This window comes from Haliotis rufescens, unplaced genomic scaffold (assembly GCF_023055435.1).
Source record: "Haliotis rufescens isolate VD_foot unplaced genomic scaffold, xgHalRufe1.0.p SCAF_8, whole genome shotgun sequence".
Classification (NCBI taxonomy): Eukaryota; Metazoa; Mollusca; class Gastropoda; order Lepetellida; family Haliotidae; genus Haliotis; species Haliotis rufescens.
Window position 1 is genome coordinate 48,013,435 of NW_025964372.1, and position 25,502 is coordinate 48,038,936.

The 25,502-nt window shown below is 39.9% G+C and overlaps 2 protein-coding genes across 3 annotated transcripts; both read right to left on the minus strand.

Annotated features, from left to right (window-relative positions):
• Nucleotides 1-2,605: 2,605 nt before the first annotated feature.
• LOC124152729 (sodium- and chloride-dependent GABA transporter 3-like) lies at nt 2,606-17,115 on the minus strand. 2 transcript variants are annotated; one of them, XM_048388845.1, is made up of 12 exons: nt 17,002-17,115; nt 16,431-16,562; nt 15,785-15,975; nt 13,922-14,054; nt 12,108-13,193; nt 11,728-11,852; nt 10,942-11,054; nt 9,951-10,085; nt 9,439-9,538; nt 9,193-9,293; nt 4,672-4,842; nt 2,606-4,029 (listed from the first exon to the last, which is right to left on the minus strand). In XM_048388845.1, the coding sequence occupies exons 5-12, from the start codon at nt 12,245-12,247 to the stop codon at nt 3,946-3,948; spliced, it is 969 nt and encodes a 322-aa protein (XP_048244802.1). In that variant the 5' UTR covers nt 12,248-13,193; nt 13,922-14,054; nt 15,785-15,975; nt 16,431-16,562; nt 17,002-17,115; the 3' UTR covers nt 2,606-3,945. The 2 variants fall into 2 exon arrangements, with proteins under 2 accessions (XP_048244802.1, XP_048244801.1); XM_048388844.1 differs by having other exon boundaries at nt 15,785-16,064.
• Nucleotides 13,029-17,116, minus strand: LOC125377043 (sodium- and chloride-dependent creatine transporter 1-like). The gene is made up of 4 exons (XM_048389845.1): nt 17,002-17,116; nt 16,431-16,562; nt 15,841-16,064; nt 13,029-13,193 (listed from the first exon to the last, which is right to left on the minus strand). The coding sequence occupies exons 1-4, from the start codon at nt 17,114-17,116 to the stop codon at nt 13,029-13,031; spliced, it is 636 nt and encodes a 211-aa protein (XP_048245802.1).
• Between the last annotated feature and the right edge of the window lie 8,386 nt (nt 17,117-25,502).

A 25,502-nucleotide genomic window follows, 5' to 3' on the forward strand; every position in this document is an offset into this window, starting at 1 on the left:
TTCCAGCAAAATGACGGCGGTCTGTAAATAATCGAGTCTGGACCAGACCAGTGATTGACATCATGGGCATCGATCTACGCATGTGGGATACGATGACATGCATCATTTAAATCAGCGAGCCTGCCCACCGATCCTGTAAGTCGCCTCTTACAAGCGGGGGTTGCTGAATCATCACGGGTTTTGCGTTTATGGAGGTGTAAACGCAAAAGCCGTGAAGAGTGAATGAGTGAGTGAGTGAATATTTAACGTCACATCGGCAGTATTTCAGCCAGATATCGTGACGAGAAGTTATACATTAATGAAACATATATTTAGACTAAATAAAAAACTGTCAAGGATGGACAGTACAATAACTAGAATATCACAGTTTTGATTTAAAACTAGTTGAGAATATTAAAAAGCAGTAAGAATTAATGCACAACACAATATAAAAATGGGCTTGAGATCGTCAGTCACTGAAGGGAGATCACCAAACTAGGGACCACGTGGACTTACAGTGCCTTTGCTTCCTGCATGGAGCCCGGCAGGATCTACATCATCCCCTCAGTCACGGGCGTCAGTGTACCAGAAAAGCCAAAGATTAAATTAACGAATATACTACGTTTAAAAGCCTGGCTTCGAACGATATGGGACTTACATACCCTCTTTGGGGGACAGACCGCCTCCGTGGTCTCCGGGCGGACGGTCCAGGGTTCGATCCCGGGCCGCGTCATACAAAAAGACGTTAAAAGATTGTACTTGTTGTTACCCTGTCTGGCGCTCGGCATTAAGGGGCTAAAACAAGGACTGGTCGGCTCGGAGTCAGTATACTGTGTCTGAGTGGGGTATTCATGTTCAACTGCGGCATGGTATCCCAGTGAGCTAGCACTATAAATCGGCATCAGTCCGGACTAGTACAAGCAGCCACACACACACACATACACAAGTGCATGCACGTCGCTATATAAGTGCAATAATCTTGGACGCGACGTTAAACCCAATTTCACCTCTTAGGGGGACAATAATTTTACGCTACTTCAACCCCCTTCGAGGGTACAGCCACTAACAATCTCAATTATAAATAAGCACTAAAAGAATAACTCAATACTTCAAAGTTTATGAACAAGTTCAATTTCTTTAAAAAAACCATAATATTAAATGAGCATTAACATCATTAAAAAGGTCCTTAATTGTTTTAACACTGAAATATTTATCCCTTGTGATGGAAAAGTCACTACAGTATAGCAGGACATGCCTGACTGTGATTCTTTCATCACAAGGGATACAAAACGGAGGATCCTCACCTTTTAGTAGATACTCATGTGTGTATCTCGAATGGCCAATACGACATCGTCACATAATGACTTTTTCAAATTTGGACTGACAACCCAAGTGGGGTGTAACCGATATTTGGTTTAATTCCATGTAATTTATTGATACCTACTGGGGTGTCCCACTTCTTCTGCATCAGATTTCGTATATATGATCCAATCTCTGGCTTATAATCAGTGTATGGAATAAGAAGTGGTGTCACAGATTTGTTGAGTGCTGCTTTAGCTTCCATATATTAGCACAATCAATTTATATATACTAGCTTTATAAAGCATTGTTGCATCTTCAATATTTTGTTTCAATTTTTACGTTGCATACTTACAATAGAGTAAGAGTACGAAAATAACTGTTTATTAAAAGGAGAGTTGTTTATGGTAAAAGATATTAAATACTAGTTTCTTCTCTCATTTTCAATTTAATTAGTTTAACATGAGCACAAGGTAATAAACCTGTTGACAGATTAACCCGGTACACTTACTGGTAATTTACGAGATTTGGCGTGTTCACATCACTCGCCCTGAGTTAATGACACCAGTCAAGAGTGAAACAGACCGAATTAGACCGTTAGTTTTCACAGGACCGTTAGTTTTAACCCCCCGCCCCTTGCCAGACAGCAAAGTAAGTACGAACCTTTCCAATATATATCCTCCACTGGTTATTAGTAACAGTTAGAACAAAACTACCCATTTATATTCTCCCTTAATCCCACATCCATACACTCAAAATGTAAAACATACACTTGGCTAGATCGCTGTGTAATCTTTTCAATCAATTAATCTTCATTTATTAAAATATTGAAAGGGTGTGGTGAATATCCCTCTATTGGCAGGGAATATTGGGGACTTATCCGACCCAATGATTCATTGTGAATAAAAAAGGCATTGAATTAAAAGCAATCTTGGTCAGTTCATTTCTTGAGTAGCAAATAGGCAATAACATGATGCAATAGTATTGTCTTTGTATGTTCTCGTGCAAATACAACCAACCACACCTGATTTCATTGAATAGGGGGCTTCAGCTACATGTATATGGCTGAAGTTGTTCACAGGAAATAATGTATGGTTGGAACAACAGAGTGACGTAAATAAAATGATTTCGGTATTGTGGTGAAGCAGCTGAATTGAAATAGAGGTCTTGAACATTAACAGGAATCCACAAATTGCTTCAAGAGTTACCATACTTTTCTAAACACCACTCTGTATTTCTGATAATTTCTGTTTTCTTAACATGATCTTTATTTCAGTCACAAGTGGTATTTACGAAGAACAGGAGACAGAAGACAAACAATACGGTATTACATTTTTATTATTTTATTTTATTATAACAGAATAATCCAAACACACGATGCATTTCTCTGAAAGAAGAAACCAAACAACGTTTTTGTACCCAAAACGCTTTAGTTTTCAGTACATCCAGCATGACCAGTGAATTATTAATGGTTTTTGGAAACAAGTTATGTTTTCAACCATTTCCTTGAACTGAAAACGAGATATAATTCAACGTGTATAAATACACATTCAGCTGACACATAGATCCTTTTCAAGTTATCATTCAATGTCGATTTATGATTGAGTGATGATTTAGGTTTCAACACCCTGACAGTATCGACATTCACTGTTACTTGATTCACTAATGTCACAATATCATTTAAATCAGATCTTGGTTCTCGCTTCTGTAACCACTACTGTTAAACAGATACCCGAAGACATCCCATTCAGGCCTCATCAGAATGACCTTTCGCCATGATTCTAATGAAATTGATAATGTCATTGTCCATATGCTTGACGTCAGTGAGTGGTAAAATATCATAAGTTTAGCGAAACAGATATAAAACTTTGTATATTTTCCCCTTGTTTAGATGAAATAACAAATACAATCCAGATATTAAACCTAAATCACCCATGAGAAATGCTTACCTCGTTCTTCCTTACTCGTATTACAAAGATAAGGAATTCATGTGTCAGGCACGTGTTGAGTTTGAGATTCATCATGGTGGGAATGAGGAAGACAAGCAAGAGTGAGTGAGTGAGTGAGTTAAAATAAAGCCACAGTAGCAGTATTTCGGCCATGTAGGATGTCGAACACTTGTCGACAAAGGACAGAAAAATAACAAGCAGCATATCATATATTTTATAACTTGTATATGAACACTGTTGGAAAATAGTTCCTGTGCATCACTGACTATAATGGGAATTAATTCTTAAAGCACCAACAGGGAATAATTTTGCAACAGAACAATATATCACCTCTTGCTGAAAGTGGCGTGGGATCAGTTGTTCATATAACCTAGCTGTAGGTATTCTTGGCTGTTATCCCATGTAGCGTGACATTTACTTTATTTGGTGACTCTTTATTTATATACTAACGAAAATAAGAGTTCTTCAAACAAATTTCAATAAAAAATAAACATATTCTGAAATGAAATAATACATCTTTCAATACATGTTTATGAAGACTTCTCGATTTTCAGGTTGCGATTCACATTTTCTCACTTGCATGTTCATGCATGGAGCACAATTTAGTTGTTTGTGTGTTTGTTTGGGGTATGATAATCACACATGTGATGTTTTCATGTGAATGACTTCACCAGGCATTTGCTAGTGAAACCAAAAGAATGGTTGAACTTGATGTCTTCTAAATGCATAGAACTTCGTTGCCAGCTGCGTCACGAGCATGCTCACTCCACTGTTTATTTGGCCTCAGCGACTGTCTAATTTTCTGAAATGTATATTTGTGAAAACAAGCATGACTTCCTGAATCGTGAAGAGATTAGCTGAAGCATTGATGAATGGAATGTGAAACCATCCCAGGAACAACACTGTGATTGATCCATATACAGCTTTTACGTGTGGCCTCATTTATATCCTTTAAAAAAAACGAAATGTGTCTTAGCTTCTTTTCCAGAAAGGGACGTTACCAACATTTTTAATCTATCAGATATAGATAGAATTATATGTAATCAATAAATTTTGACAATCAATTCACATGAACAATTTTTTTTGCATTGGTGCATAGATTCCTGTTATAATACCTATCCAGATAGCACAGTGTTCTACGGTAAAATAGGGCCAAAGTCTGCTTATTTGGACTAACTTGTGCTCGCCATGAAATTATGAATAAACATATGTATCAAAACATAAGATTATCATAAACATAAAACAAATTATTTAAAAAAAAATTGATCTAAACACATCATATATCTGTTCTCCTTACACTAATACCATACTATATTTGGTGTAGCGAAATGAACAAAAGGTGGAAGGAGAGGTAACTGTATTAATACTTGTCATCCATCAAACACCTCAAGGTGTCATAGGCACCCATAATGTTTGTTTATACTACAGATGCTGTATGTGCTACCTCAGTGAGAGTGTCTCCTGGAGTCCGCCAAACTGTCCAGATGAAGAGGGCGGGCAAGGGAATAATGGAGGCACAGGATATCATCCAGCCGACGGCTGTGGCCCAGGCAGGATAGATGTAGTCCTCATACTTAGGAGGTCGGTAGGAGTAGAGGGAGTAGCCGAAGATGATCTGGATGAAAAGATGAAAAGGACCTTCTGTGTGCCATTCTTTGCATTTCTTATTCTTGAGAGGAGAGATACATGTAGTCCTAATAATTAGTGAGTGCGTTACGTGTAACACTGCTTTGAACAGTATTCCAGTTGTACCAAAGTTTGTCAGTTTAAATCCGGAGAAATGATCGAAGATTTGGAGGTCTAGGACGTTGACATGGCATGGGGAGTGTAGATGACAGAAAGTCACTTTTGTTTATTTAGCGGTATGTGGTTGAATGGCTTGGCTTGGACAGGGGTGGCAACTGCGATTGGATGGTATGAGAGAAAAAGCATGCGGTTTGGCGTGAAATTTGAAAGTGTGCATCGTTGTGAGTGATAAACTGGTGTACGGCTGTCAACGCTATGATTCTGCTACGAAATTTTAAGTAATACATTGCATATGCATCTAGCAAATCCTCAAGTGACGTCACAGGTCATGGGTCAACCGGAAGTGACGTCATAACCGAAAGTGACATTTCATGGGGGTTATTGGTCATAGCCAAGACAGGAAGTGAAGTCATAACCGGAAGGGACGATGAGTACATATTCTGGGAATGATGACGAAGTGACGTCATAGCATTTCTGCTCATGTGATTTAGTGTGTCCACCGGTTTTGTGAGAATTGAGTGATTAAATGGTGGTCTCGACACATAATGGTCGGACATTTATGCTGTATACACTAAAAAATAGCGACCCGCAAAATCTTTTTTTTTATCTATTAACGAATGCATTTATTAAATGGATGTATTTGTGAATAGCTGACATGGTCATCGTGAAAGAGAGATATCGTATATGTTCAAAATGTCGGTCTCGGCACATATAGTAGGATATTTCTGCTGTATGCCCCCATAAAATGACAACCCGCATACGCTTTTTTTTACCATTGTGTATAAATTAACGAATGCATTTATAAAATGGGTGTAGTTGTGATGTTTATTATATCCAAGGCGAATGATGTCTTTGTCGAATTAATAAATGTAATGATGTGTTTCTTACATGAAAAATACATTGCATACATGATAATCAAGACAAGTCAAGTTTTCTTTTGTTTTTTTGGTTGGTCCTTTTAATGACCTTTGAATTGACGCGTATACTGGAGTTATACGTTTCTAAATACCAAATTTAACTCCGCAATGAAAGCATTGTACCCGATCGTTAGTTCCGGTGTAGAAGAATCCACTCATTGCCAGATCCAGGGGAGTTTGCTTCATCTGTATCTTATCAGCAGCGGATTAAGATGCACAAATCACATGCACGCTTTTTAAGAGAGAGAGTCTGGCGACGCCGTGGGTAATGTTATTCGGATGCTTGTGTTGAGGGGGACTCGTGGGGTGATCTTAGCATCATTGTGTGGGGTGGAATTGGTCTTGCACAAAGGGTCGGCCCTGTGTTCTTCCAGAACATCTGTCAAGGGAGAGTCATTTCTTTCTTGAGACTTTCGCGAAATGACATATACTCACTCAATTCTCACAAGCAAACTCCCCTTGATCTGGCAACAAGTGGATTCTTCAACACTGGAACAGTGTACAGTGCTTTCATTGCGGAGTTAAATTGTGGAGTTAAATTGTATCGTTGGAAAAGTACGGATACTCCCGTCACAGAGCACAGGCGATATTTCGGTTATGACATCATTTCCTGTCTTGGTTATTACCCATTATCCCTATATGCCACTTCCGGTCATGGCGTCACTTCCGGTTGACACATAACCTGCGACGACACATGGGGATTAGCTAGGTCCGGACCAGAATAAGCCTGGTATACTACTGGCTAGTGAGTGTGTGAATGTTGGTTAACGCCAGTCAGCAATATTCCAGTTATCAGGAGGACCTGTAATTAATGCAGTCAAAACCAGATAAACCAGTGAAAAAAATATTTATACGCCATCGAGAAACGAACACGATCCCAGATGTGTGCCACTCCGGTAAAAGCCATGAGGGCGTGGCTGACAAAGGTAGAATCATAATCAGGGTGAATCTGGGATCGAGTAAGCAAGCACAGAAACTGATACATTAGACAGCTGGGTCTCACATGACCCCTCTTGATCCCGTGATCATAAGATTCTGGTACGACTAAAGTCACACAGTCACACAGATTATGCGACCGAACCAACTGGCGACACAAATATTTGACAATCACATTGAGGTTTCAGGGGTCTCTGACAGGTTTCTCTAAGGTCGCTACAAGGTTTCAGAGGGGTCGCAAAATCCATACGGTCGCATGCACAAAAGACTGGCTGCAACCGATTTGGTCGCTCGGAGGTTTCATTGGTCACCAAGAGGTCTCCTAGAGGTCCCCAAGTGGTGTTATTTTAATCGCAGATTGGTATCCACTATGCAGTGATCGGTTTCATAGTCATATGAGACCGTCACTCACCGGAAATGACTTAATTGCATGGGTTTCATGTACACAAGGGTGTTGACTCTTTGCAACCTCGTGCCGACCTATCGGTGATTGATCAGTGATGAGGCAGTGGTCGACTGGTGCTTCATCGGTGACTGGTTGTTGATTAGTTGCAAAGTGATTTCCAAGCCTGCGTCGATCATTCGCCGTTGGATTTGCAACATGTCACTGTCTGTGACCTGTCTGTGCATTACAGCATCATTCTCATAAGTACTCAGAGAATTCACATCAATTATTTCCATTCATCACTATGGTCCATATAGACAGGAAAATAAAAGAAACCAGAAATTGTAGAAGATACAATAGAGACAACTGCTGTGGAGTACAGGTCTGCTACAATGGAGCCAGAGCCAACAAAATCTCAACAAAAGAAGAGGCGGATACCTGATGAGGAGGAAGAGCCAGAGTTGTTGACAGGCTCCATTCTGAGGAAGCCAACAAAATCATCACGACTTTCTCTCTCCAACTCTGCCTTCAGATTCTCATAGTCTCATAGTCTCCTAGCCAATACTCCCTTCGCCTTGTCCTTCTCATTCTTCTGCACATCATCATGGCAGCAACTGCAGCATTTTGGTTTATTCTTTGCAGGCGGAGCAACTGCAAGTGTTCTGATGTTAACATCTTGACTCAGAAAAACACCCTTTTTATAACTAGCTGCAACAAGTCACCGAAAATTCGCTGAATATTCACCGATCCGTCTCACCCAGTTGCAAACATTTCGCAGTATCTGCGGTGCACAATTGCCGATTGATCACTGACAAGTTGCAAAACCTATCACTGATTGATCGGCGGTCATACCCTAATTCCAAATATGGGCAGAAGTAGTTTCACTGGTCTCAGCTATCGCCAGTCGGTCCCAAAGGAAATCGGTCGCCAAGAGGTTGCGTCGCGGTCGCATTGTCTGTGTGACTGTAGCTTTAGGAAAGAAGCACAGATACTGATACCTTAGACAACGCGGCCTCACACGCCCCCTGTTGATACATTGATGGTAGATAGAAAAAATGGTGCATTGTCAATAATATTAATTTTAGAGACACAGGAAATTGCAGAAATGAATACATTACTAGTTTGTGTAGACACTCGAGCTCTTTGAGGACGTAATGTATGACATGATATCCGAAGCTGTTGTCTTTATTACCTATGTCTTAAATTAACCCTATGCCTTCCTGAATAACTTTAGAAGTCAATACCACATTCATATGAGACTGTCACTTACCGGAAATGACTTAATTGCCTTTACAATTCTTCGAAGTTTGAATCAATCAATCTCACTATCAATAGACTACAATCATCGCTATAATGCTATTTTCTGTGACGATTTTTCTAGTCATGAGCCGAAAGTGGTTGAAAGTAGAGGCCAATTTGCATGTCCCTATGGTGGTATGTGTGGATCACCCATTTTTGTTGTTGTAGCACTGTGGGTGTTATTCGGTACAAACTGCTATTTGAAAGCTTTATTGCGTGTATCACGCCATAAGTTTATTTATTTGCTCTCTTTGATTAATCGGCTCCAAACCTTTGATCTTTTAAGAAGAGGAAACAACCCCTTGAGACCCTACACGGCTCTGATTCACCCTTGTCATTACACACACAAAATAATTATTGTGTTGGGACATTCAATTACACTCAATCTGCCTGAATAACTGCATTCGTAAATGAATCCTCTGAAGGTATTATTTCCAATATTTCGAGGACATTGCAAATTGGTAATATACAAAAATATATGATACAATATGTGATTACTGTATACAAATTTCTGGAGTATGAAAGTAACTAACAAAGACATTTTTCTCTGATCTTTAGGTGTAAACTGATTCTTCTATTAATGTTATTATATATGTCCATGGCGACGTAATTCAACAGGCATTAGGAATTTCAAGGCAGCTGATCACGAGTTGAATCAAATTGAGAGCTAAAACAGACCTACCACAAGGAGTAATGGAGATGCAAATTTGATTGACATGGTGAAAAGCTTAGGGATCTTCTTCCCCCACATCAGTTGGACGTCCGCTTGAAGCCTCGTTGTGCCTAAACAGTATGAACAAAGTAATGACCACCTAAGTTCATAGTTCTTATCAAAGGACAAACTTTTAAAACAATTGGGGAAGTACAAACAATGATTCATTCCAAATATGTACTTTGGAAGTGTTTCAGTATCACTCAGGCTGCTTACCGTAGAGCCACCCCATCACAATGCATTCCGACAAGGCAAAGAGCGCTGTGGACGGGAAATAGGCATACCAATCCACCAGTGTCAGCATGTATATCCCACCCTGAAAATGGACATAAATGGGAATAAATGGTCAAACGTTTCAGAAAGATTCGTTCTCTTGTTCAAGGCCTCAGTATTACTTTGAAAAGTTTTTGTTGTGGACATGTTGACATTTCTGAATTTGATGCATTAGTTCTCCATTTTGACTTTGTTCCCGTTGTGTGTCTGATTTACAACAGTTGACTTAACTTTGCATGTGTTTGTGACATGCTTTTGACAGAGATTTGTTATGGTTATAGAAATGGTTCAGTCACTTTTATTTATATGGTTAGCTGTCTGGACCATGACAGTCAGTTGGAACGATTGCTACTGGGGTCCTGTAAAAACTACATTCATCAGTCACTCAGTTATGTTTGTGATTCCTGATCTGATCATCGACCATATTTTGTACAAAAAAGGTTTTATCGTGATACCTGTAAATGATAGATGATGGCAAAGGGGAAACTGCTCAAGAGGATCAGAGCTGTTAGAAGCCACCGACGCTTATGATTACGTAGACTTGGGAACATATCTTCAAATGCTGATGATATGACTTCAACGGCTGGCAACTGTAAGGTAAGGTTCAAGGCCAGCTTATAAAGCACACGTTAAGTACAGCAAGAGACAGCTTACGAGACAAGTACCCCACAACTTTTCTCTTTGAAACAGTGCTTGTCAATAAAAATATAAATTGGGTCCAACAAGTGTGCTTGTTTCAAGACTCACGTAAATGTGTCACATGTTGCTATAACATTATGACTTATTATTTTGATAACATTAATATAACAAGAATAACTGTCAGAGGATAGAGCCGTCAGGTCAGCGTTTGTTGCCAGATGGATGCACAGTTTAAGGGCCTCATGCTGCAAGATACAATATTCATCAATCTACATGTTTTCATTCTAGAAGGCCTTCACTACTCATTGTTTCGCTTTTGTTTAGTAACGTGGTATATTTCGTCACACACGATGTATCATATGATAAAGGAAAATTATAGAAGTAAGCACTGCTATTTTTTAGAGTAAAAATGTATGAATTACAATGTCACATCACACACTTGCTATATTGCAGCCATATAGCAAGCCATTAGGACACGGTTTTTCAATATTCTTTACTGCGAATTTCACATCACAACGGATGCACTTTGGAGGGCTTCTGCGTTAATAATCGTGAGAAAGTCGAATGTGACAAATGCAACGTTGCCATATGACATGTCTAGATTGTCAAGTCAGGTTAGTGTAACCAGCAGTTGGTTCAAAGTCAGCCATGTCTGTTAACTTTGTTCAACCTTTGTGCGTCAAAAATATTGGCAAATCATCATGGCTAATTAATTTTTCTTTTTTCTTAAGTTTTCTTGAACACTTCATACAGGCATCGTTACCTAATTACACACTCATTAACACCTATTCTACTTTAACGTTTTACCTGACAATCTATTTCCAGTGTCATCAGCATGATAAATGTCAAGGTTGACCATAATTGTGGCAGGGGCAGATAAGTCAGGACTTGCGGAAACACAATAAATGCAAGGTTGAAGCCTGAAAGGGACGATGGTCAAGATATAATAGTCAATCACAAACACCCATATGGCTTGGGATGCCTCATCACAGACAGAAACACACTTACAACCATCGAGTGAAACCAAAAGACTTGAAGACTTTATGCAACACGTGACCTAACTGTGCCCCAATGGGTTTTTGGTCTGCATACAACACCAATGTTATAACCACCAGACATTTGTGCAGAAAATACAAAGTGATGCTAATAATAATATATGATGTAATAATGTCATTATCGCTTTTGATGATCATGATTTGGAATGAGGGCTCGATGGTTGAATTTTAAAGTTGATCTCCAAATCCATGAGTTACATCCTTTTGTCTTGAAATTTATCTCTCTCTTCTTTAGGTTTAAGATATTCTGAATAAGGGCTCGTTAACTGTTCCCATTACACTCCCATTAAAAGTATCTTAATCACATCGCACTAGTATGGTGCAGACAAAGCTAGACACATTCTCAGGTTCAACAGTGATTCGAAACCAAAATCATAGTTTTCTGGCATGATTACCTTTTACAAAAGAATACATACCCGAATATTTGCAAAGCATTTGGACTCCTATATACATATGTCCGTACGTAATGTATCTAACGCGGCTCATCCCGTCATTAACATCACCTGGTTACATGCACTCGACGACTAAAGCAACTAACCTGATGACGCAAAAGCCTCTACTGTCACTCCACGTTGGTAGGCAACGTGACCGATGATTGAAAAGAAGGAAAATCCGACCAAAATAGTAGCAAGCATATCCACGATACAAACACAAACTGCGTCTCTAAAATGGAAATGGATATCAATCGAAATCGAGATAGATCTGTTTATAGGTAATGTATGATCACATTTTAGGGTATGCATGTTCATGCTGTTATACGTTCCATGACAGGCGATGGTGTTAAGTTACCATTGCAGGTGATGACGTTACAATTACCGTTGCAAGTCAAGATGTTAAATTATCATTGCCGGTGAGGCAGTAGAATTTCAAATTATATGTCCACTCTGGTAACATAAGGTTTCTTGTAAGAAAACCTACCTGAAACAGTTATTGTTGAACTTGTTGTATTTCGACATGGTTAAATTGAATCCCATGCCAACAGTCAAGGAAAATAAAGCAAAATTACATGCCTCAATCCATATCTGGAGAAAGAAGAAAATAACGGCTACTGTCTGCATTTGTAATTTAACTGAGGAGCAAAGGAATCTTTACTTCACAGTTGACTTTCATAATGTCTGATTTTCAACTGAAAATATCTTCGTTAGCGATATTATATTGAAAACTTTACTGTGCTGGCGCTCAGTCAGATCTCAATACTTCTTGTTTTGAATGTTTTAAATTTTATAAAACATTTATTTTTTGCATAATGCTAGACTGCTGATCGGTTTCTTAGACATCTTATCTTTAAAAATCAATAAATGTGTTTTTTTCGACACACGTTTATAACATGGTAGGGGTTATGTGGTTGCAAATTCTTTTGTCATAAGTCTTGTAGATAGTCTTTTGTCACTCTAATTCTTTATGCATATATTTAAATATGAAACAGATGAGGCGGTTTCAATGGTATATTTTATTTTTAGCTGAGGTGTGTCTATCAGGGAAGGCAATTGGCGATTTGACCATTATTGAAAGACCAAATCATCAATCTACATGACGTCTTGGTTAAATGCCGTTGTTTTGATTCTGCCGATCAGCAAATAAATCATATGCATAAAGGAGGGGAGCACGAATGGTGCCCATGGGGAAGCCGACTTCGAGCCTAAATGCTTTATCCCCAAATTCTACACATATGTTATCTGAGGGGAAATCCAGCATTTCAGAGTGCTTTCATTTTTGACAACTTGAAGATAGAGGTGCAACTATATCTATAGTCACATGCATCAATGAATTGAAACGTTTTCATTCGGATTTAGTTCTTTCATGTGCTTTCTTTCAGAATGACTCATAGATGACAAGCATTTAATGTACAGCAGTCAGACTTTGGATGACCCCTGGTTCTGTAAGCTTATCGAAGTTGGGTTTGATGAAATAATACATTCCTTCAGCTGACCCTGGCAGTAGACATCCCCTGACGAGGAAGACGATGATCAGGACAAACGGAACGCCCACAGTGACATAAACAAGCTGCAACAGTCATCAAGGTTACCTTAGGCGTACGACATGGAAACAAACAACAACGATATCAGTTAAGCAATCGTATCACGTCAACATCTATGAGGTAAATATTAGAACAGTCTTTGTGACATAAAAACAATGTGTTATGGCAGACAAATAGTAGATGTTTGAACAAACAAATGTTTGGTATGCGTTTACATGTTGATTAAGTGAGTTATTAAGTTTAGAGGGGCGGTCGGATAGCCTAGTGGTTAAAGCGTTCGCTCTTCACGCCGAAGACCCGGGTTCGATTCCCGACATGGGTACAATGTGTGAAGCCCATTTCTGGTGTCCCCCGCCGTGATATTGCTGGAATATTGCTAAAAGCGGCGTAAAACCATACTCACTCACTCACTCACTATTAAGTTTAGAGTAAGGATTCTTCTGATATATTCATTGCTTGATTTGGATTTTTTTCTTTAACGCCTACACTCCAACTACATGACGGCGGTCTGTAAATAATAGATTCTGGACCATACAATCCAGTGATTGATATCCTACCATCGCAAATCGTTACATAGATGTATTTGACTGACTTGCTTTTGCATGTGTTTGTGACGGCGACCACTAGTTGGGCAGGACAAGCTCACCTTTTCGCAAACACCTGGTATCATCATGATAAAGACAACTATAATCGATTCTGCTTTTAGCAGAGATTATATTATGAATATGGAAAGGGGTTTGTCCCTTTTATTTACCTTTCCAGTCACCCTGATCCCTTGACACTGGCAAACAAACACAATCAAGTATGTTATGGCCAGACACAGAACCAGAGGCCACCTTACTCCACCCATGTCCTGTAAACCATCAGTCAACTGCAACACTTGCAATCTGACAGTATTCTGCAATCTGACAATTGTGAGTGAGTGAGTGGGTGAGGGACGGAGTGTTTTTCGTTGATATGAACAATATTACAGTTTTATCAAGGGTTGGCAGCGTTATGTTGGAAGAATGCTGAAAGTGAAAACCTGGTATTATCACTAATTTTCAGTGATCCATTCATAAAATTCCCACTGTTATTTTACTTTTACGCACGAAGGAACCTGTTTCAGTGGATAATCGAGACTGGTTGACGCTAGGCCAGTTAGCAACTACTTTTCAATCAATATTAAATTGTATGCTCATTCACGTGTGGAGAATTTTGTAAGTTTGCAGGGGACCATGGTTTTCAAAAGCTGAACGGCTTAATGTTTCACATAGTAAATTAAGTGTGAAAAGAAACTATACACTTGAGAATTGGATTTGACCGAAACATTACGAATGTTTATCAAAACCATTCTAGGGTTATAACAGTCTCCGAAACAATGCACACTTAAGACCCAAAACATAACAATGACTCCCGTATCAAGTACATCGTCATCGAATAACCATTTCTTGTTTCATTGTTAGCTTCTCTCAAACATGGGTGTATACATTCTTTTGCCCTGCAGTATAGTCGAAACCTTGCTTGATGGGTCAAGACCCAGTTTCACCTAGGTCCTTGTTCTGTCAGCAGCACTCAACGTAATTCGGTTGACCAATGCGATACATTTCACTTCTCTCCTCTTGTTGTTTGTTTGTTTCCTGTTTGTAGTTCAACGCCAAACTTAGCAATATTCTAGCTGTATGATCGGGCCTGAACCAGGCAATCCAGGGACTGACTTCACGAACATCAATTTATGCAAATTGGATGCAATGACATGCATCAACCAAGTCACTGAACATGTCCACCCGATTCAGTTTGTCACCTCTTACGACAAGCATGGGTTGCTTAAGATGAATTTTAACCTGCATCTTCACGGGGTACGTCTCTCCTCTAACATTTGCCATGATAAAACTGAAATGCTCTTACAGTCGTCCCCACCGTGATATTGCTGGAATATTGCTAAAAGCGGCTTAAAACCTCACTCACTCACTCACTTACAGTCGTCATTAACTTGCTTAGAACTAATCCTGTTTCGTCGACACCTGGTGTCATCACTGATTTTCATTCATAAATGTTTCGATTCCGGGGTAGAATAGGTCTTCAGCAACCCATGCTTGCCGTAAAAGGTGACTATGCTTGTCGTAAAAGGCGACTAACGGGATCGGGTGGTCAGGCTCGCTGACCTGGTTGATGCATGTAATCGATCCCAATTGCGTGGATCGATGCTCATGATATTAATCACTGGATTGTCTGGTCCAGACTCGATTGTTTACAGACCACCGTCATATAGCTGGAATATTGCTGAGTGCGGCGTTAAACAACAAACCAACCAACCAAACCAATAATAAATTTTGCATCACTTTGCAGACCTTTTGGCTGAATGGAATCTGTTTCTGAAAATATTCGAGAGTGATCATTGTCTGGCGTTGACGTTTTAAAGGTGTGAATGAACCACAGCACCTGAACATCTATTCAATGCAGCGTTAAATCCAGCTCACTCACTATACATGTATTATAAGCACTGTGAATCATACCATGGTCATTTTGAATGGGGAATATATATAGACTCTTCAGCAACAAAAAACAGATATTTGCCTCTCTGTGGTTTTCAATAAAATGTCAGCCCCCAAGAATCTCAAAATTGTCAGTTCCTTACTTCCAAAACTCTTCTGCAGCAGTCATACACACGTGCGCTCCTTCGGTGAAGTTTACTTGATGACTGTAGGCAGTACAGTTTGTAACTTCCGAATGGTTCGTAGAGGCCACATGGATACCACTGTCAGATATACATGAGGGGGTGTTCCAGTCGTTGTTGCAATGGGCCCAAGGTAGGGTGGAAGAAAACGACTGGTAGAAGAAGTAGACAAACCAGGAAAATATGGCATTGTAAAGTGTGAATATAATCCATATGAGAATCAAGATGCCAACACCAATTCCTGAAAAAAAAACGCAAGGTCATCGCATGGGCAGATTTCTACTCAAAAGAAGTGAATTAACACTCGATTCTTTTTCATTACTATAGTTAATATGTCATTGCCATATATATTGGGTAGTAAACATTCACCATATTGTATGCAAGAGTGTGGACAAAGTATTATTATTAACAAAACCTCAATAATAAATTAAGCCCGAAGATCATGCATAACTGATCACACTTCAGCGTCAGTAATATGTGTTTACGCACGAGAACACTAAACCAAATAGTTAAGGTTAATATATAAATGTTGTTTGAACACAAATAATAAGTGTTCTTAGCGACATTTCTTAAATGCTGTACAACCAAAGAATAAGCACCCATGTACCTTTGAACGGTGGACACATATTCCAGGCGTTGATTGGTCCACTCTGGGAGAGCTGACCAATCACCATATCCAGGAACACACAAGGCATGACGGCGATTATGGTGAACAGGGCGAAAGGTATCACAAACGCACCTAAACGATAACATGAACATTGATAAACCCTTAATAGGACTGGGATTAAATGGGATTCAAAACAGAATGTATAACAAGGCATAGGCATATTTGCACGTGGTACAGTTAGGGAAGAGAAGTAACGAGATTATGGTATGAGCAAATGACAAAACATAGGTGCAATAATCTCAAATGATATATGACATATTATATACGCGTTTGGCCTACACGTATTACGTGTTCCATGACACCCGCATGTTTCGAGGTACCCTGACTTTCTTTAATTGCGTTTTTGCACGTAATACACTTTTTTTCAGAACTCATTTGTGCATTATACCTGCAATGGTATCAGTAAATATACTCACAGAATTTCATCTCTTTTGAGATATAGCCGACCAATTGAAATATGTTATTTTTAGCACATCTGACGGAAATGTCAACATTAGTCGTAACATCTTACCTCCACCATTACGCATACACAAATATGGGAACTTGATAAATGCCCCTGATCCTATACTAGAACCAAATGAAGTGATGATGTAGTCCAAATGGTGCCGCCATCTTTCGCCGGCCATCCCTGTATAACACACAAATAAGTGTGTGACTTTAACCTTCGACCAAACAGTATATCTGCGTTACTTCAATATTATTCAAACATGGCTCGACCTTTATGCATAAGGGCGGATATCAATGCAATGTTATTCATAACAAATGCGCATTTAGAATAGTCTGAATTTATGTCCTATTTATTTGTAACGGCGCTGTATTCCTTCCGAGTGCTTGGTGGGATCAACCATCTTGGTACCCGGGAAATCAAAACTATAACCATCATCACCCCAATCATCTCCGCTTTTAACATTGTGTACCTAATGTTTAATACAGAGCTACGGATAGCGAAATATGGTGAAGAGGTTACCGCGGTTGTGGATCTTTTTCTGCCATGTTTGAATTTCAAGCGAATGACGGCGAATATTGATTGTGCACCCATGTCACATAAACGTAACTATTATTATATCAGACAAGCAATTTGAAAGAGAAACCGATCAGAATGGTCAGAAAGATCTACTTTTTCGCCATTGTGTAACTATTGGCGTAAGACTACTGACGTTTAGTCCGCAGCGGAAGTTCAAGTATTGCATATTTTTATCGACTGTTTGGCATGACGATATAGCACGGTGCTAGAGACGAAACAGTGCAGATGCTGATTGAAAAGAAATATTGAAATTTAGGATATGGAGAGATGGTACCAACACGTAAACATTGAATGGCCAATGTAGGCCCGAATTGATCGACAGCGCATGTTCGCAGCATAGCTGTGCAGCGATTTCTTGTCTACCAGTTGCCCTGCATGCTCGTCCGTCTCGACACATAACTGGTGCTTTTTGCAGACGAAATAAGTAAGAGTCACGTGTGATTGATCAGACTACCTGACCGTGTGGAATGCCCTAAACGTCTCAAATGTTGCCGCAGAAGGAGATTTCAAAAGGGGCCAGGACATCTATCCCGAATCGACGCCATATTGTAAACAAATTGTGTCAAAGTCGGTTTCACATGTAGTGTCTCGTCCCCCGTTTCTGTCGATAGTGCACGAGACACAAACATAATACAAATACTGAAAACGTCAACATAATTTCTAAAATGATGACAGCAATACCTTTTTGCATTTAGGTTAACCGCTTATTTGTACGATGTGCTGTAAAGTTCGGTTTCGATTTTTTCCCCTTTAATTGAAACCGTGATAATGGCGCTATGATTGGTTTGCTGAAATAGCGTTTTCAGTGAGTTTAATGTACATGGTACATGCTGTACTTGTACAAGATGACTGATAACCAACTTTGTATGTAAATATACTAGCCACATAAAGAAACTGTGCACGGAGAAAATATAGATATAAGGGCACACCGTCCATATATGAAAGATGGGTTTGAACACAGCAATTATTGGAGACATTCAAACGCTCATGCACGTGCCATGCGATATGACGTCATTGATGGGGGCCTATGGACGTGCAATGTGTTACTGCACGTGCATCCTGTGCAGCTGTACACAGCATGTGCAACTCAAAATTCGCTGTCACTTTGGAAAGCATGATCTGTGGTCATTCAAAAATTCAAAACTTCTCAGGCGCAGACACAAGCATATCACAAGCAAATCATGCCGAGATTAACAGCTGCACAGCGTCATGAAGCCATTGGAATGATCCGAGCAGGAATGAGGCAACAACAGGTGGCAACACATTTCCAATGCCATCGTAACACGATATCGGCATTGGTGAGGCGTTATCAGAACACAAATGACGTTGCCGACCACCCACGTTCAGGACGTCCCCGAGTAACAACGCCAAGACAGGACAGATGGATTCGAGTTACACATCTCCGACACAGGTTCCAAACGGCAGTAACGACGTCCCAGACAATTCCTGGACTGCGCCGTATCCATCCCAACACTGTCAGGAATCGTTTACGTCAGTACTGGATTCGACCACGACGCCCTGCCATACGTCCCATCCTGACACACCATCATCGAGTCAACCGTCTAAGATGGTGTCGAAATCATGTTCGCCAGCCTCGAATATGGTGGAGAAATGTTGTCTTGACAGATGAATCGAGGTTCAATATTTCCCACAGTGACGGGCGCCAACGTGTCTACCGGCGTTTGGGAGAACGTTATGCACGCAACTGTATTGTGGAGAGGAATCGTTTTGGAGGTGGCTCTATGGTGATTTGGGGTGGGATAACAGCACGGCACCGAACCCCTTTGGTGGTTGTTTAGGGCAATCTCACCGGTATTGGCTAGAGATCAGATTCTGAGGCCTGTGGTCATTCCTTTCCTGCAACGTCATGGCCCGGGATTGACATTTCAACAGGACAACGCTCGTCCTCACACGGCTAGGGTCGCAATGGATTTTCTTCTCCATAACAATGTCATGTTACTGCCATGACCTGCAATTTCTCCAGATCTCTCCCCAATAGAGCATGTGTGGGATGAAATGGAGCGCCGTCTGCGACGTCTTCCACATCCTCCAGATAACGTCCGTGACTTGGCACAGGATTTGAGGAAGATATGGCAGACCATTCCCCAGGCCTTCCATGCCCATTTGGTGGACTCCATGCGTCGCCGATGCACTGCTGTGATTCACGCACAGGGTGGTCATACCCGTTATTGACTTTGTGACTTTGTCGTTTGACCCCCTACTCCATTTTGATCTTCTGGCGTCATCGTAACAGATGTTGTTCAGGTCCCGTTGACATTTTCTTATGGTCCGATCATTCAGCTGCTATAACGTCTGCATCATTTTGTTCTTGCTGTGTTGTATTTCAATCCAGAATATATTTTCTCCGTGCACAGTTTTTTTATGTGGCTAGTATATATAATCAGACGACACATTATAAATCTCCTCAGAAAATGGAATATATTATCAAAACACGACAGGTTCGTATGTATTCTGCAATGGATATTAGACTTACAATTTATTGATGTAGACTGTACTCTCGATTATCGTCAGATAACCTTTTGCAAGTCTTCAGTGTTTATTTGATATGTTATCTGAAATGTCAGCAATGAGCAAACGCTTTATTTATTTTTTCTTTCCATGGCGTTACAATCTGCAATTTTATTTGTGTAGGCTAATAGACGGTCGGTTATTTCCCGCCGCTGTGAATTTCTCGTCTGGACAGGTGCGAGTGGTTTGACCCCAACGTTTGTCGTATAATGGATACACGTGTCATGGTCTCAGCATCCAAATTATAATATTCTCTTTGACTGAACTAGAAAGTAGATCTAGTTCATCAAAATTAAGCAGATTTCCATGGCGATCGACGAGTAAATGAGAATGGTTGGCGCAGATTTGTGAGTTTGGTTTGCTGACATGAGCTTTTCATATCTGTTTGAAGGCTTGATATTCCAAGACAATAATGTACCTATTGTAGCGTAAGGGAATGGAACGTTTTACAGTGAGAAAGGATAGATCCAATATTAAAAATCCGTTTTAATATTTTAACTCAAACATTAGAATCTCGAATGGTTCAATTAATAACATCAAAAGTAAAGGTAGTTAAATCTACACACAATATATAGATAATTGATTTCAGAATGACAAAATGTTTTCAGCGTCAATGTGTTTTCGTTTCGATGTTTTAATACTTTCATTAATTTGTTTTTCACTCTGCATAATCAAATACTTCGATCAGTGACATTTGACTTGTGATTAACATACGTATTTAATAATAATTACTTTGTTTTGTATCCTCAGAAAGAAATATGATTCTTGTCTAAGAGCTAAATGAATGCATTCTTGTGGTTCTTTTCTAACATTTTAAATGAACATGTTCCCTCCAAGCTGTAGATTAGCTGGGACAAAGAAAAACGGAAATACATAATTACTGAAAACCATTTATATTAAGATTTTGCTCGTTATATTTCAATACCAAGAATCTATGTTCCATTATTTTCATTGATCTACGATCATTATATGTTTCAAACCTTTCCATTTGTAGAATGGGATGAAATGGGAAATTGCACTGGAAATAAGCTATTGTCGGAACTGCGTTGGGGCGTCAAGGGGGACCCTATTTCAGTTACCAAAACATATAGCCGTTCCTTGTCGTTTTGGTCAGTTAAGCCAGGATTCTGCAATCCTCCTGGTCATCGGGGTTTCTCTGAGTCAAGGAGTGAGGCGTCATTCGACTACCGCCACTCCTTATCATCCCAAATTAGACATTCTATGATATAGTTTGCGATACAAACATTATAACTTATGAGGCATACGACTTTTGGATGGAATACTACTAATTTATTTCAGTAAAAATAAGCAACAAATCCCTTTCCGTAGCCACAAGAAAATCTCTGCTGAAAGACGAGAAACGACTGTAGGATTCCAACTGTATCGTGAGCTTGTACTTATGAATCTTTATCTAATGGTGGTGATACCAGATGTTCACAAAAAGAAAATCTACTTAGAAAATGACGAACGAAGTATTTCTGTCAATATTTCTCTCAGCAATGAAGGTCAAATGAGGAAATTGCCATGGTTTTAGTACACCTGATTGAAAGTCAGTTGAGCTAAATATATAAATACGGTAATCTGTCGGTCGGGCGTCATATGTCGTCTGTCCACAACCCCTCCACTACTGCCTAGAATTCGAAGTTCATTCCTCTTACATGCATGTGCAACGCGTGACGCAACCCGTATGCAACGCGGCCGACTCGCATGTGACACCCGTGACACAATTATTTTGGAGTGAACAAACCTCTGACTGAAGGAGGACCCATGTTAAGCTGAAATTGAATTTTGTGATAAGGAGAACACTCTGTCATGTCTGTAGGTTAATATATGTGCATGTGTGGATTGAAAATTTACAGTGGATATGTGGGTGTGATTTTGATAGGTCTGTAGGCGATTAGTGGAGAAAGAAGGTGTGGTTAGGTGTGGTAGTGGTTGTATACTGGAGACCTGTGTGTGCGTGTAGTTAACGTTTGATCAATGCTGTGTGTATGACATGTGCCAGTGAATGTACGACTATGCTGTGTGTCTCTGTGGGAAGTGAATGTACGGCGATGTTGTGTGTCTATATGGGTACTGAATGTATTGTCTACGTTGTGTGTCTATATTGGTAGTGAATGTACGGCTATCCTGTGTGTCTATATGTGTAGTGAGTGTACGGCTATCCTGTGTGTCTATATGTGTAGTGAATGTACGGCTATGCTGTGTGTCTATATGGGAAGTGATTGTACGGCTATGCTTTGTGTCTATATCGGAAGTGAATATACGGCTATGATGTGTGTCTATATCGGTGGCGAATGTACGGCTATGTTGTGTGTATATATGGGTAGTGAATGTACTGCTAAGCTGTGTGTCTATATGGGTAGTGAATGTACGGCGATGCTGTGTCTCTATATGGGTAGCGAATGTACGGTGATGCTGTGTGTATATGTGGGTAGTCAATGTACTGTCTATGATGTGTGTCTATATGGTTAGCGAATGTATTGTCTATGCTGTGTGTCGATATCGGTAGTGAATGAACGGCTGTGCTGTGTGTCTATATGGTTAGTAAATGTATTGTCTATGCTGTGTGTCGATATCGGTAGTGAATGAACGGCTGTGCTGTGTGTCTATATGGTTAGCGAATGTATTGTCTATGCTGTGTGTCGATATCGGTAGTGAATGAACGGCTGTGCTGTGTGTCTATATGGTTAGTAAATGTATTGTCTATGATGTGTGTGTATGTGGGCAGTGAATGTATTGTCTAGGTTGTGTGTATGCGGGTAGCGAATGTATTGTCTATGCTGTGTGTCTATATGAGTAGTGAACTTATTGTCTATGCTGTGTGTATATGTGGTAGTGAATGTATTGGCTATGCTGTGTGTATATGTGGGTAGAGAATGTATTGTCTATGATGTGTGTATGTATGGGTAGTGAATGTATTGTCTATGATGTGTGTATATGTGGGTAGTGAATGTATTGTCTATGCTGTGTATATGTGGGTAGTGAATGTATTGTCCATGATGTGTGTATATGTGGGTGGTGAATGTATTGTCCATGATGTGTGTATATGTGGTAGTGAATGTATTGTCCATGATGTGTGTATATGTGGGTAGTGAATGTATTGTCTATGATGTGTGTATATGTGGGTAGTGAATGTATTGTCCATGATGTGTGTATATGTGGGTAGTGAATGTATTGTCCATGATGTGTGTATATGTGGTAGTGAATGTATTGTCCATGATGTGTGTATATGTGGGTAGTGAATGTATTGTCCATGATGTGTGTATATGTGGTAGTGAATGTATTGTCCATGATGTGTGTATATGTGGTAGTGAATGTATTGTCCATGATGTGTGTATATGTGGGTAGTGAATGTATTGTCTATGATGTGTGTATGTATGGGTAGTGAATGTATTGTCTATGATGTGTGTATGTATGGGTAGTGAATGTATTGTCTATGATGTGTGTATATGTGGGTAGTGAATGTATTGTCTATGATGTGTGTATATGTGGTAGTGAATGTATTGTCTATGATGTGTGTATATGTGGTAGTGAATGTATTGTCCATGATGTGTGTATATGTGGGTGGTGAATGTATTGTCTATGATGTGTGTATATGTGGTAGTGAATGTATTGTCTATGATGTGTGTATATGTGGGTAGTGAATGTATTGTCTATGATGTGTGTATATGTGGGTAGCGAATGTATTGTCTATGATGTGTGTATATGTGGGTAGTGAATGTATTGTCTATGATGTGTGTATATATGGGTAGTGAATGTATTGTCTATGATGTGTGTATATGTGGGTAGTGAATGTTTTGTCTATGATGTGTGTATATGTGGGTAGTAAATGTATTGTCTATGATATGTGTATATGTGGGTAGTGAATGTATTGTCTATGCTGTGTATATGTGGGTAGTGAATGCAAGGTTAATGCTGTGTAGATGTGTAGGTGGTGAATGTAAGGCTTATGCTGTTTGTATGGCTGCTTGGGTCTGTAAACAACTGGCAGTGTACATATGCCATTGTATGTTTTATTTACGCATTTATATGGGCTTTGTTAATGGGTGTGTCTCAAAGGCTAACGTGGCCTGATGTTTTTATGTGCGTGCCAACGTTTGTAAAATAATGTCAGAAAAAACTTCTTACACGAAACTATTCTCTCTCACTATTGTTTTGACAAAAAAATGTTTTAATAGAAAGAACTGAGCAGTGTATTTGTGTCGGTTTACAAAATTCCCAGCAGGTGTCACGTCAGATATCGCCGCCCATAATTACAAACGGACCCGTATTGAATATAAACAGACTGATTAATTGAAGAAGATAGTATACGGATGGCCATTCTCACGCGTGTATTAAGTGAACATTACAGGTGCGACACCTGTTGGTAGTTACGGAAAATACACTGTACATTATGTACATAAACATGGGGCAATAAGTGAGGTCTCCACAGAATAACCGAAACATCCCTATTTTTACCTGCCAAGAGGCACGTGGGCCTTCCTCTGGCTTGTTCATCAGTCATAAATCTTCTTTTATAAAAATAGATCAACCTGTCAGATTGGTTCAGTAAATGTATGTGTATGAACGTTGACAAAATGTGACTAGCTGTGCTTTAAATGGCGTAAGGATGTCAGCGTGACAAATGCTACCACGAACATCATACCAAAATCTGCCTATCAAAACACAAAAAAGAAACTGTGCACGGAGAAAATATAGATATAAGGGCACACCGTCCATATATGAAAGATGGGTTTGAACACAGCAGTTAATGGAGACATTCAAACGCTCATGCACGGGCCATGCGATATGACGTCATTGATGGGGGCCTATGGACGTGCAATGTGTTACTGCACGTGCATCCCGTGCAGCTGTACACAGCATGTGCAACTCAAAATTCGCTGTCACTTTGGAAAGCATGATCTGTGGTCATTCAAAAATTCAAAACTTCTCAGGCGCAGACACAAGCATATCACAAGCAAATCATGCCAAGATTGACAGCTGCACAGCGTCATGAAGCCATTGGAATGATCCGAGCAGGAATGAGGCAACAACAGGTGGCAACACATTTCCAATGCCATCGTTACACGATATCGGCATTGGTGAGGCGTTATCAGAACACAAATGACGTTGCCGACCACCCACGTTCAGGACGTCCCCGAGTAACGACGCCATGACAGGACAGATGGATTCGAGTTACACATCTTCGACACAGGTTCCAAACGGCAGTAACGACGTCCCAGACAATTCCTGGACTGCGCCGTATCCATCCCAACACTGTCAGGAATCGTTTACGTCAGTACTGGATTCGACCACGACGCCCTGCCATACGTCCCATCCTGACACACCGTCATCGAGTCAACCGTCTAAGATGGTGTCGAAATCATGTTCGCCAACCTCGAATATGGTGGAGAAATGTTGTCTTGACAGATGAATCGAGGTTCAACATTTCCCACAGTGACGGGCGCCAAATTGTC

Coding starts and splice junctions, on each gene's coding strand:
- LOC124152729 (XM_048388845.1), bottom strand. CDS start 12,247: ATGCAGACAGTAGCCGTTATTTTCTTCTTTCTCCAGATATGGATTGAG. Junction 11,055..11,727: donor AGAGGCTTTTGCGTCATCAG/GTTAGTTGCTTT, acceptor CGTCCCTTTCAG/GCTTCAACCTTGCATTTATT. Junction 4,030..4,671: donor CAGGAGACACTCTCACTGAG/GTAGCACATACA, acceptor TATACATTTCAG/AAAATTAGACAGTCGCTGAG.
- LOC125377043 (XM_048389845.1), bottom strand. CDS start 17,116: ATGGCCGGCGAAAGATGGCGGCACCATTTGGACTACATCATCACTTCA. Junction 16,065..16,430: donor TATGTGTCCACCGTTCAAAG/GTACATGGGTGC, acceptor TTTTTTTTTCAG/GAATTGGTGTTGGCATCTTG. Junction 13,194..15,840: donor GTACTGCCTACAGTCATCAA/GTAAACTTCACC, acceptor TGACTGTTGCAG/CTTGTTTATGTCACTGTGGG.